Source organism: Antennarius striatus, chromosome 19 (genome assembly GCF_040054535.1).
Source record: "Antennarius striatus isolate MH-2024 chromosome 19, ASM4005453v1, whole genome shotgun sequence".
In the NCBI taxonomy this organism is placed as follows: domain Eukaryota; kingdom Metazoa; phylum Chordata; class Actinopteri; order Lophiiformes; family Antennariidae; genus Antennarius; species Antennarius striatus.
In genome coordinates this window covers 8,260,001-8,272,691 of record NC_090794.1, presented here as the reverse complement: position 1 = coordinate 8,272,691, position 12,691 = coordinate 8,260,001, and the positions used below count along the sequence as shown (strand labels likewise).

At 41.3% G+C, this 12,691-nt stretch overlaps 1 protein-coding gene across 1 annotated transcript in view; it reads left to right on the top strand.

Annotated features, from left to right (window-relative positions):
- Positions 1-5,914: 5,914 nt before the first annotated feature.
- Positions 5,915-12,691, top strand: part of LOC137613524 (neurexin-3b) — a 253,579-nt gene continuing 246,802 nt past the window's right edge. The window contains exons 1-3 of the mRNA XM_068342822.1: positions 5,915-6,614; positions 11,268-11,285; positions 11,625-11,651. Coding sequence (XP_068198923.1) covers positions 5,915-6,614; positions 11,268-11,285; positions 11,625-11,651 — 745 coding nt within the window. The remainder of the gene's footprint in view (positions 6,615-11,267; positions 11,286-11,624; positions 11,652-12,691) is intronic.

Below are 12,691 nucleotides of genomic sequence, written 5' to 3'. Positions count from 1 at the left end.
ACTGCTATATGGTGAATTAGAGTTGATAGTAAGAGTGCAAAATATTACTTTTTATGCCCTAACACAAAAGATTCACCTGAGATAATGTTGAGGTCTTTAGGTCAGGTGCCATTATTTTAAAAGATTAGAGGGTTCCTCTGGTTTAGTAATCATATTGTAAGTACTCAGTGTAAGATTATTACCATCATTACAAACTATTGATGTGTAGTTTTCGTCTCCTCTGATGCTCTACACATGTCTCTGCATTTAGGGTTACTGTGGTAAAATCCAAGGACACTGGCTTCTGTCCAAGAAGCTCTATGGCGCTGCTGTACGGAACACTGCCCAAACACTGCTGGGGTGCTGTCCAGGGTGCTGAACTCAATGGTAGATCCAGTAATTCACAACCAAACAAGTCAGGTTTTTGAACTGTCCTCTGGTTTAGCAATTTATAGCGAGTAACAGACTACAGAGAGGTGAACACCACAGCAACCACGATTTAATCGAAGGCAGAACACACAAACCACAATCTCTGACCCATCCTTGGTGTCAGTGGTTACCTTAATCATTCTTAACCTCAGTCTTGTTAAAAAAAAAACAACCCAGCAAACCACGCTCAACCATAAATCATCAAGGATACTAATGGTTGTTGAAAGTTATAGAAAAAGAAATTGGGTGTCACAGAGAGGGAACATAATGTGAATGAGGTTTCCATGCTCTGTGCGCCCTGTCCTTTTTGCAATTTCAGCCCACAAATAGCATTATGTTACTGAAAACTACACATAAAAGGCCATATAATAATAAGGAACACTGAGTTTTCATTATTGGTAATTTGTCCTAAGGGGCTATTTTTCTTTCCAATTTGAATTTTCCCCCCACTGTGGAGCTCAGTGTGCAGAAGGCGGGTCAGAGCGTCTGTGTGGGAGAATTTCAGGGGCCGATCATCATTTGCGCTGAGTGAGCTGAGCTGAGAGATGCGCGCTCCCTGAGCCGAAGGAAGAAGGAGAGCTGTCTTTCCCTCCACGGAGCTTCACTTATAATCATCAGCATCATCAGCATCTCACTAAAATCTTCTCTACTGCGTGGAATTTAGGTCTGGATTATTATTAAATCTGCTGTATTTATACACAGAGGTTCTACTCGTCCGGATTCATATCTGTGAGAAAAGGTAAGCGCAAATAAAAACTGGGCTACCCATACGTTCTTTACAGTTTTCACGCTACTCGCACTTTAAATGTTACGAGAAGGTATTTAGGCTAAAGTTGTTCGGGAAAAATTCCCTTTTGTGGAAATATAATGTGGGTTTTGTGAGTTTGAACTGAGATGGGAAATTTAAGCGCAATGGGATGGTTTGGATGATTACTCTGAACGCTCTGACGCGCAGTTTAAGCACATTAGGAGAGTTTATATTTCATTTGTTTTTGTTTGTTTTTTTTCTTTTCATGGAAAACGTCCCCAGAAAAAGACCTTGACTTTTAAGTGTTGAATTTATGACATGTATATTTGTGGTGAATGAATGAAACGCAAAGTTTCACCTCACTGAATTAGCGTTTCAGCGGGAACAGCTCAGTAAATCGCACTTCAAACACGAATCGAGAAACAGACACAACTTCTTACGATTCACTGCAAATATAGTAACGACCCCTATGATCGAATTTGGATTCGTAATTTTTAAATCAAAAGCAATAGTGCTTGAGCAACAGTCAGACTGCCACCGTGCGAGGAGCGGAGGGAAAGCTAGAGCGCTGCTGGAAAATGTTACCCGCTGTTTTATTTATCGATGCAGGGCTGCGGGTTGGATTTCTGGTCGGTTTTCAACACATCGGGGTTTTTACGATCTCAAATATTTTTACAACCACACTACATCTGATGTTTATATCTGATTAAAAATAATAACTCACCTACGATATGGTAATTGCTCTCATTTTGTAAAAGGATGAATGCGTGTGATAAACTAATCCCCCGTGTTCAACATCATTTATAATTTGAAATTATTGCACACACTTTTTCCTTTATAATTTGACTAAAGGATATATGCTCTTCGTGGTTTTCTGTTAATATAAAAATATTTAACATACATAGAAACAGCAAGAGTAATAGCATTTCCTGTTCTACTCTTTGCATTCAACCCTGAATGCATAAACGATAGTAAATGACTGTTCTGTACAACATCAGGCGCGTTTGGAGGCATACACAGACTCCAAACGCGTCTGTTCCTTTGGCTGTTGAGATCTTTGTGGTGCTATGATGAAATATATGCAGACCATTGTCTAAGTTTTATCTATACAGCTGAGCCATTTGCTTTCATATTTTTGTGGTAAATAGCTTTATAGATCCAAACACACTTTGTTGTTAAATCAAAACGCTGAAGTGATCACGTATAGTAGGTTATTTCTAAAGCTTCTTTGACTGATGATCGCTTAGTGTCCATAGTAGCCCCCCTGGTGGTCCCTGGCCTCTTTTTGTGTAGTCTAACCAGCAGACTAGAAAATCCAGATTCCATTGTAGGATATCCACATCTGCTGTGGTTGATGCGGGATTACATTGTTCACCCCGGCTGCAGCTGGTGATAGACAGGGATCACAGCAGGGGACACAGGGGTCTCCAGTGTGTGATGGGGGCCGGGCTGTATTACAAAACATGTCAATAAGTCTACAGCACTGAAGCTGAACACATCATTTATGCATAGCGATGGTATTACTTGCAGGTCATCTCCTATCCTGCTGCAGCTGTTATTTATATTCAACCTTTTTATTCAGGAAAATAATCCTTTTACTTGCTTACATAAATGCATTCTATATATAGACGGCCAATGTGACCCAAGATGTCAAGCTATCCAGATATTTCTATTCATTTTAGAGTGTCTGGACTGAAATACGGTATTAGCATAGAAAGAAAAAGATTGCTTATGCTAGTAAAAACACGTCTTCTTCTTTAACTAGCTAAAAATACCTTCTTAATTATCTGTTTATTGCCCTCCAAACTGAGGCCTACCGAGGGTCCTGTCAGGCGTGGGTTAGCTGCAGGGAATCTTTCATAACAAGCCTATTATGGAAGAAAAGTGTGAGTAAAACATTCTCTGTGAAAATAGATTTTTCATCACATTAGTCTGATTTAGCTGTGCCGGGGGGCTAGCTATCAGGTGAAGAGTTTTTAAGTTTACTATTGGAGGATCTGGACGTCTGATAGCGATGGAGGTGTCATATGTCAAGTGAAAGGATAAGAGCTAGCCTCTTTCAAATGTTGCACTCACTTAAAATCGAGTGATGGCCAGACATTTCTTAAAGGAGCTTCCATGTGTTCAGGAATGATTTCATGTGGTAGGCAAAAGGTCAAACAATAAATATGCTCCGAAATTACTTTTTACCAGCATTTATTTCTGTCAGAATGACATCTTGTGTCAGTTTCCCCTTTATTCTATGTAAGAATTCACATCTTTAAAAGCCTAGAAATATATTAAAAGGAGTCACAATCGTGAAATCGATGAAGAATTGCAATTTTGTTTGTTGACAAGTGGTTCTATCTTACATTTGGGAGATAAGCCTCACCCATTAGTCCACAATTAAATGACCGATATAGCCTTCTGCAAGGACTTGTCTTCAGTCATTTAAAAAAATCCAAATGTACACAAAGGCGATCAACAATTTTACTGACATTACCATTTTTAATGACATAGTATTTGATGCTTTTCAAAATTGATAGAAGATGATCTCCACAACAACTTGTCAGTGCAGGATCCAATCTTTCCTGAGTGATGCTTGAGCCTTTTCTGTCCCCATTCAGAGTTTTTTTAGTATCCGATGGAATTTAGACTCAGATCCTGGCTTGAAACACCAAACAACAACACAGGATAGTACCATATTTCACATTTCACTTCTGTCGTCAGTCCAAATGGTAAGCATGCAACATTTGTGCATGGTTTTTGCATAGATTTCTGCCTTCCTGCATCACATGACAAGAAGCAATTACACAGCCGCGGCACTTCCTGTATCATACAAAATAATAGTTCCCATAAGAGCTTTAATAAACTGAGAGAGAAGATGCTGGCTTTGTTAGTGCTCCTTGTCACATCACAGACTGACAGGGATACTTGATACTTCACTTGGGCAACACAATAAGTTGTGTTAATTTAATAGAGGCCAGGGCCAGCTTCATAAGAGACCTCAGGTTTCATGGACATATCCTGCTTGTCTTATCAAAGGGACTTGGGGCGCATCGCTACAGCTAGTGAGGTTGGATGGACATGCTTGTGTTCAAGGTTATTTTAACCACACAGAACCATTTAACTTCTCTTCTGTATCTACAAGTCCTTTTAAAGACAATGATCCATTCAGGCAACCCAGTGCTGTCAGAGAGACACACACTTGTGCATGGAGATACACACTTGTGTACACAGCATGCATTAGCATAGGTATCGGTTACTAGAATTCAATAGCTTGCCTGCTGCAGCAAGATTAACTATTCAGGGCAGGTGGTTAAAGGTCCTATTGTGTTGCATGGTTCTGTGCTGCTGTCATGATCGGACAATGTCTGGTGGGCAGCCCACTGCCAAAACAACTGCAGGGGCAAATGGTTGGAAGAGTACACACACATATAAGGTTTCACCATGTGAATCATTTCTAGCTCTGCTGAGTAAATTTAAACAGAAGTGACTGAGTACAGGTGCAGCAAACAAGGGCTAGTACGCTAATATTCTATACCAGCATCATCCAGGCTTCTAGGATAGAAACAATCACTCTATTTTTTCACTCGAAAGAAATTTTAAAACATGTTAATAAGTGAGATGAGGTGAGACCTGAATATAAAGTTTCGCCATTCCAACATTTTTCTGAAACGCTGTTTATGGTTGTAATCCCCCAAAGACATGCAAATGTGTGTGAGAGTGGCATTGGATAATTAGTCATATTTATAAGGATCCCTGCAGGCCCTTACAGATAGCAGGCTAACATTTGAGGCTTAACACATGTTCTGGCTCACCTCAATGGATTTTCATTCCGCATGCAATCAGGAACAGCGACGTGATATTTTTTTTATTCTGTTCTTGTGCACTGTGCCAACATTTTCTGATAATTTAACCCTCTAATTACCACTTTAAAACTCTGATTTTTATTAGAGCTGGTTTCAAAATAAAAGGGAAAGAAATGAAACACTTGTGTTATTGATTTGGTCATCTAAATATTCTTGTCATCTAAACCCATAGGAATCTTACCTGTATGGTCTTTGCATATATTTACATTAAAAAACTATGTCTTTCTCCAGTCTAACTTGGTAAAATATCAAATAGCTACCCAAAAATAGAATGGCTCACACAGTATCAATCAAAACTGAAACTTTTTATATTTCTCAACTGATTTATTTATTCTGATATATTTATAATGCTTTAAAATTTCTGTTTTGATCAGTATCATCCATCACTTATTCTACTTGCAGATGGAACCTTTGAAGAGGATTTTTTTTATTTAACATGATCTGTTTTTTTCTGCAGGTCTGTCAAAAGTTTGTCTGAAGCTCAAGATCAAAACATGGGACGCAAGAGTGAAGCAACAATGAAGTTCATGTGCTTCAATCCAGGAAGTCGCCTCAAAGAAAAATTCCAAAACGTAGCACTGAATCACTGACAAAGCACTGAGGATCACCTTCTTCTGAACACCCCCACTAATCCACGTCTTGTGGAAATTGGATATTTCTTGCTACATCTTTATCTCTGTTTCGCCTTGGCTGAGAAGATTTGATTTTGTCCATTTACAGCATTAGAACTGCCTTAGAATAAACATTTAACGGATATTGCATTCTCCGATCGGCTGTAAAATTATCTCTGGAATATAACGTTCAGCAGATAAAACTCTGGAACACAGCCATAATCAGATGTCATCAACACGTTGAGGATATATCTCCTGCTCTAACCCTCCTTTGGTGCATCTTTTTACCCTTGACAATGAATCCCAACAGCCTACCTGGGCATGTCCTTCTGCTGCTAAGCACCTTGCTGGGCCTGAGCGTAGGCCTGGAGTTTACTGGCTCTGAAGGTCAGTGGGCTCGTTACCTGCGCTGGGACGCCAGCTCCCGAAGTGACCTGACATTTCAGTTCAAGACTTCCAAATCAGAAGGCCTGCTACTCTACTTTGATGACGGCGGATATTGTGACTTTCTTCTTCTCACCATATCATCAGGCAAGCTCCAGCTTCGCATCAGCATCGACTGTGCTGAGACCACCATCACCTCTGACAAGATGGTCAATGATAGCCGTTGGCACTTTGCCGCCATCAACAGGCACAATTTGCGGACTGGCTTGGCTGTAGATGGCCAGACCAAAATGGCGGAAGTGCGACCCCAGCGACAGTTCATGAAGATAGTCAGCGACCTCTTCCTTGGAGGGCTCCCAGGGGACATTCGCACATCAGCCATCACTCTGCCCTCTGTCCGTGAGCTGCCGCCATTCAAAGGAATTATCACAGACCTCAGTTACGGGAGTAACAGGCAGCCTACGTTCATCAATAGTCAGAAAGTTCGCTTAGAGATGATGGGCCTTTGCACAGAGAATCCCTGTGAGAATGGTGGGATCTGCTCACTGGCAGATGGAGAAACCTATTGTGACTGCTCCAAAACTGGATATGTAGGTCGATACTGTACAGAAGGTAAGAGGGCTAACTCCAGGTTGATTATTGATTAACATTTTTGTCAAAAATTTAGAGGGATTCCTTCCAAACTAACCAACCAGCAGGTTTGCTATCAACCTCCAGGTATACAGTTTCTTATTTTTTTGCATCATATTTCACAAACACAGTACGAACATCTCATGTTGTTTGGCTTTAAACTCACAGAATTAGAATCTATTTTTACTGGGTTGTTAATCTTACAGCTTCTTTTAGAAAGTCTCCACATTTCATGTGGGAGTTCAATTGGACGTGATGTGCTCAGCAGTTCCTCTTCCTTCACAGTTATTACTTTTGATGAAGAAGCATTGGATTTGGTATTGGCTGACATGACTAAAATTACAATGCTCAGTTTTCTTTTCTCCATTGAATTGTATTCAGCGTTTGCTTGGTGGTACAGGGACCTGAAGGTACACACATTGTTTGGATTAAGAAACAGCCTTATCTGTTTTGCCGTTGGTTGTGTTCCAAGGTCATCTCTTTTTTTCGGTGGAGTGTAATGAAATGCAGCAGTTTGACATTATTCTCTTCTCTATTATTCTTCTCCCTATTCTACCTCCACACCTTTTAAGATGTGGGTGTTTCAGTTAATATCAAACTGGACACATAGCTCCACTAGTTTTCCCTTCCTACTCTAGGAAATACAAAAAAACTTTTTGTTTTCTGTTCTGCTGCTTCTTCTGGTGGAGGTCTGCTTGAAGTTGAACCTATGTCGTTCTAAACTTACCACAGCCTCAAGCCTTAAGAGCCACGGCAGATGATGCCAAGAATAACATCAACAGAGAAAATACACAATTTTACTTTAACCTTAACATTCCTATCTCTTTTCTTGTGTGTTGACTGTAACTGATGATTTTGTGCGAACAGACCCATGCCAAATCTCCTCCACTGCTGACCCACTTCCTGCCTGTCTAAATCACACTAATGTGGTTTGGGGATGACTCCATTTTGTTAAAACCAGGGGAATGCTCACTGAATGCTACAGTATTTCTATTTTAAACTGTGTCTAATACAGTGAAGATGTAGAAATGTGTCACCACTGCAGCCTGGATGTAGAATAAGTGTGTATAAGCATATGATGTTCTATCATTTGCTGCTTAAAGAAAGCAATTTGGAGCTTAAATCCTTAGTGTTAGCCCGTGGCATCACTCAGGACATCACACAATGTGCTGGTTGGAGATCAGTCAAGCGAAAGGGCTGGACTTACTCACTTTTTGCTGCATCCTGTTTGTTCAGTACATCCGTGGAAGATTCGATGGGGGAGGAGGAGCTCTGTTGGTCTGAGACCTGATAGAGGGAGTCATGTTAAGACAACCAAGAGTTTAAAAGTGTGCCAGCGATTCTGTCAGACAGCTTGGTCGGGGACAGAGATGGTCACATCTCAGCCCTGGGGCACAACAAGGGTGACAAGTGACTTCACCACAGGCGAGTTGTACCCAAATTCATAAGAGGAGGTTAGTCGTTGGGGGAAAAAAGCCACGACTCCTGCCCCCATCCTCTTCATCAGCTCTCTCTGATTACTAGACATACATCAGCCAACCTTTTTTTTGTCTTCTTCTGTTTTGAAACAATAAAGAGCTGAGCTGAAAGGGCACTCATGTTAGCTCCCTGGCTGATCTGACTGCTGCCTTTTTCTGCCTTCCCATTAACTGATTGTTCATTATGCCACAGAGACAGGGAACCATAATTAGGAGGATAATGAGAACAGAAATGGCTAATTTGCTTGGAAAATGCCTCCACAAACATCACTGTCAGTTCAAACTGTCTCCTGCCAATGACAAAGACCTTTTATATATCCACAAGTATCTTCATAAATCAAATGACCCTCAAGCACCTCAGTTTTTCAGGGGTCATTCAAACGAACCACACTTTCTCATTTTTTGGATGGTGTTGGCCGTGCACTGTTACACAGTATTACTGTGTTTGTCGGCATGCTGTTGATTAGGCTGAAATGAAGGCAATCTGTCAAACCTGTGAACAGTTATACTTGAAATTATGGAACTGCATGGTGCTAGCTCCCAGACACATGGATTTAACCACTAACATGTACACATGGGCACGTAGACATGGAGCAACAAGCCCCTGGAGCTGTTCGTTAAAACGGCCAGATGGCTGACTGACTGAGCAGACTGGGCCTTGGAAGCATTTTGCCAGCTGTATTCCTAATGGTAGCCTCTTAGCCCACTGGCTTAGAGGAAAAATGCTAAGAGTGGGCAGAATTAACGTGTGCAAAGACAAATGTGAAAATAGGGAAGCAGGGTACAGCCTGTTTGTGACACTTGTGAATAAGCACCCATATTGCCACTCTGTTTGGTGTGCATTTCTTGCAGCTCCTCTCCAAACTGTCCAACACGACTCGGCGCTTAGTGCCACAAACAGATGCTCTCATGCGGCACACGTTCGGCCTCTTCTCCTGTGTGGATTCGGATACACCAGTGCAGCTAACTGTGTCAAGGCAGGAAGCTGAAATTAGACACCACTCATCATTTGCTTTCCACATGTGTCGACTTAGGCAGGCAGGTCCTTTTGTCACAAAATAATTTAAAGTATCTCACCACGTCATTCTTAACTTGATATAAACTTCATTCTAGGCTACGCAAAATCAATATCTTTTATAATAATGATCTTAATATCATCCCTCGTTAGGCGTAATTAAATTAATGGGCCTGACATTATGAAGTCTCTTGAATACCTCAGGGTTTTTCCAGCTACAATGAGATATGCATAAGGTCAAGGTTATTAAGAGCTACTCTGGACTGTTTAATGAGTATGTAAAATTATTACCCCCACCATTGCAACCCACATCCTGCATTTGGAATGAATGGTTTAAGGCCTTGAAAAGAGTTGTGCACTGTTTTGATTGAAAGCTGAAAATTGAACGCAGGGACAAGCAAACTGTTAAGCAAGTGCTAAAATGGTGCCTTCAGGCTTAGCTTTTGGGATTAATAAACAGACATGAAAAAAATGACAGTTACAATAATCTTACTATAGAAAGTAGGTCAGGGGGAAAAAAAGAAAAAAAAAACATGGTGCAGGGACCTGCCTGATTCCAGTGCAGAGGGCATTTATGTCTAGTGCCCAAGCTTAAAATTATGTTTTAGAGGAGTGAATCTGCTGGAAAAATAGAGCAGAGGATTACGTTCAGACCACATGTCCTCCACCAGACATTGGCTTGTTCTGGGTACTGTCGCATCAAGAGAAAGGGTTTTATCTACATGGGAAACTGGGCGTTTAACAGTCACACACACACACACACACACACACACACACACACACACACACACACACACACACACACACACACACACACACACACACACACACACACACACACACACACACACTTACTGAGCACCAGCATTTCCACAGTTAGAGCCAGTTTTCATGAGCACGATATGTGCTACTGTCCATCAGCCGGCCAACATCTCCCTCCCCCCCGGTTGCTGCTTCGTCCTTCCCTTTCCTCTACCAATGTCATCCTTCTCGTGTGGGTGGAGAAGCAGCAGCCATTTTGGACTCCCTAAAGACAGAAACAGTAAAAAAAAAAAAAGCTCTACCAGCTCCTTCTACTGTATTTGCTTCCCTGCGCGTCCTCTCAAACAATTGTTATATCCGTTGCTGAGATTGTTAAATTTCTCATTTCACAAAGACTTAATGCTTTCAGAGACAGAGATACAGCATGAAAATCCTTGGTTATATCCAGTGGAGGGAAACGGGCCAGGCCTCTGTGAGCAGAGATCAAGGCAAAGCACTGAATCAGATATTATCAATTATATTCTATGAGAACTGGCGCTGCAGTCTGTTTTAGTTCACATTTTTTCCATGTTGCTTTTGTGTTTCTGTCCTTGGTGATTTTGAGGGGCTTTGAGAAATCTCTCAATAACCTTTTCAGGCTGCAAGTAGCAAGGCACAGACAGAATCAAACAGAGAGACTTGAATCCACTTCAATGATCTTTCTTGTGCCCTAAATCAGACTGACATGTCTGATACCCACAAGACATCATCCACGGTTGAGATCCTGATGAGGATGTTTGCCGAGAGAAACAAAGAGTAATGTGTGGCTGTTTTTGTCACACTGTACTGGCAATTGCAGGAAGCCCTCAGTGAGTGTTCCCCTGAGAAACAACAAGGGGTTTGTTGAAATTAGGTCAGCGGTAAAGCCAAAGACAGGCGGGTGAATTAAAGGGGCAGAAGGGGAGGTGGAGGAGAAAGAAAGTTGGTCTGAGAAAGAGCATCCCAGCATCCACAGTCCTCACAACACCATGAAGCGTCATGGACTCATGTCTTCCGGTGTGTGTGAGCCTCTCTGTGCGATATACGGTGCAGAATATTATATGTTACTGTGACAATATTCTAAATATGAAAGAGTTTTTTGGAACTGTCTTATTCTAATCTGATTCCCTGGGACACACGGGACAGATGAAATACCATGTGTTTCTCTTCGCAGGTGATACTGGTGTTCTCCTTTAGATCTGGCATGTCAAGGAGCAGATTCTTGCTTCTTACATGGAGACTTAATGCTTAGTGTGTGTGTTATGTTTTGCATGTTATGACCACATGCAAAAGCAGCTTTAGTGTGATGTTAATATGGGATTTGTCTCTGCTTTCTCTCTCTTGCCTGTGATGATCCCTCAGCAGTCCAGAGACAACCAGGTGAGTCTCAAGAAGGACTTTAGCTACACTGTGTAAAAAAAACTATTTGTGTATTCTGCAGATCATCAAAGAATTTAACAGTAGTCAAGTAATAGTTGCTCAATGAACAACCTCAAGAGAGACTTGATATTTGCAAGCCAAATTGTGTGAATTTCTTTAGCATTTACTCATCTGTTTCAACAGAAAGCTTTCAAATGCACTTGGGGAAGCTTTGTTTTTGGTGTGATGGCCATGATTTGTCCTTATGCAAATCATGTATAATGACAATACAGATGTAGTATTGGTGTGGTGTTCTCAAATTCTCTATCTGCCCTCCTCTGTTTGATTTTTCTCTTCAAGGCCTCGCACACCTGAAGGCAGAACAAGGTACTGTCTTCTTGTCTCTTCTTTCTTTACTGCCTGGCTTTCTTGTTAGGCATACATTTATGTTGCATGCCTTCACTACCTGTCTTGGTGCATTTGTGTGTTGCAGTGTTTCCATTTTGCTGCAGAGAAGTGGGAGGGTTTGTGCTTTTGTGTGTGTGTATGTGTGTGTGTGTGTGTGTGTGTGTGTGTGTGTGTGTGTGTGTGTGTGTGTGTGTGTGTGTGTGTGTGTGTGTGTGTGTGTGTGTGTGTGTGTGTGTCTGTGTGTGTGTGTGTGTGTGTGTGTGTGTGTGTGTGTATGTGTAGGAGGTTGGTGATGGTAGGAAGATGCATGGCAGCATGGCATGTTCCTTATCTCACCTTTGCCTCCCTCTACATGCTTCTGCGTCTCCTCACCCTTGTTTCACCCAGGTCTCTGTGTATTACATAATTGTGTACTGTTCGCAGCTCTGCAGCTTACATGCAGTGACACACTTCACCATTCCCACTCGACCTCTGTAGCGACTGGGTTGGGGTAGGAGAAAGGAGGCGGAATTAAAAGTATGGAATCAGATGGGTGGATAAGAAAATAACTAGGATTAGGGGAGACAGCTTAGAGGGAGAAGAAAGACAATAAGGAACAAGCAGTTCCTTATTGTCGTTATCATGTTAGAGGCAAGAGACATGTAGTGGAAACAGACTAGTGTCCCTTATACCTATAGTCTTTATATGAACTGTAAATCTACTGAGTGCACAATGTTGAGATGGTGGGTAGATTTCACAATATAACATTTAATGTTTTGCATTTTTCAAAATTTTGGCCATCTTTTTTGCACAGTTGCCGAGCAATATTGTTAATTATAATCTGGGATCAGAAATATATAACAATATCAGCAATTTGTTTCTGCCTATAGGGTTCAGCGAAATGATGCAACTCATGAAAGCACAAAGGAAAAATGCTAAAACCGTGAAGTCGGTTGCCCATTTGTGCACTTCTCTCATTTCATTATCATTTGCATGATTGTCATGATTTGTACAGTATTGTCAGCTGGCAGTATATTGCC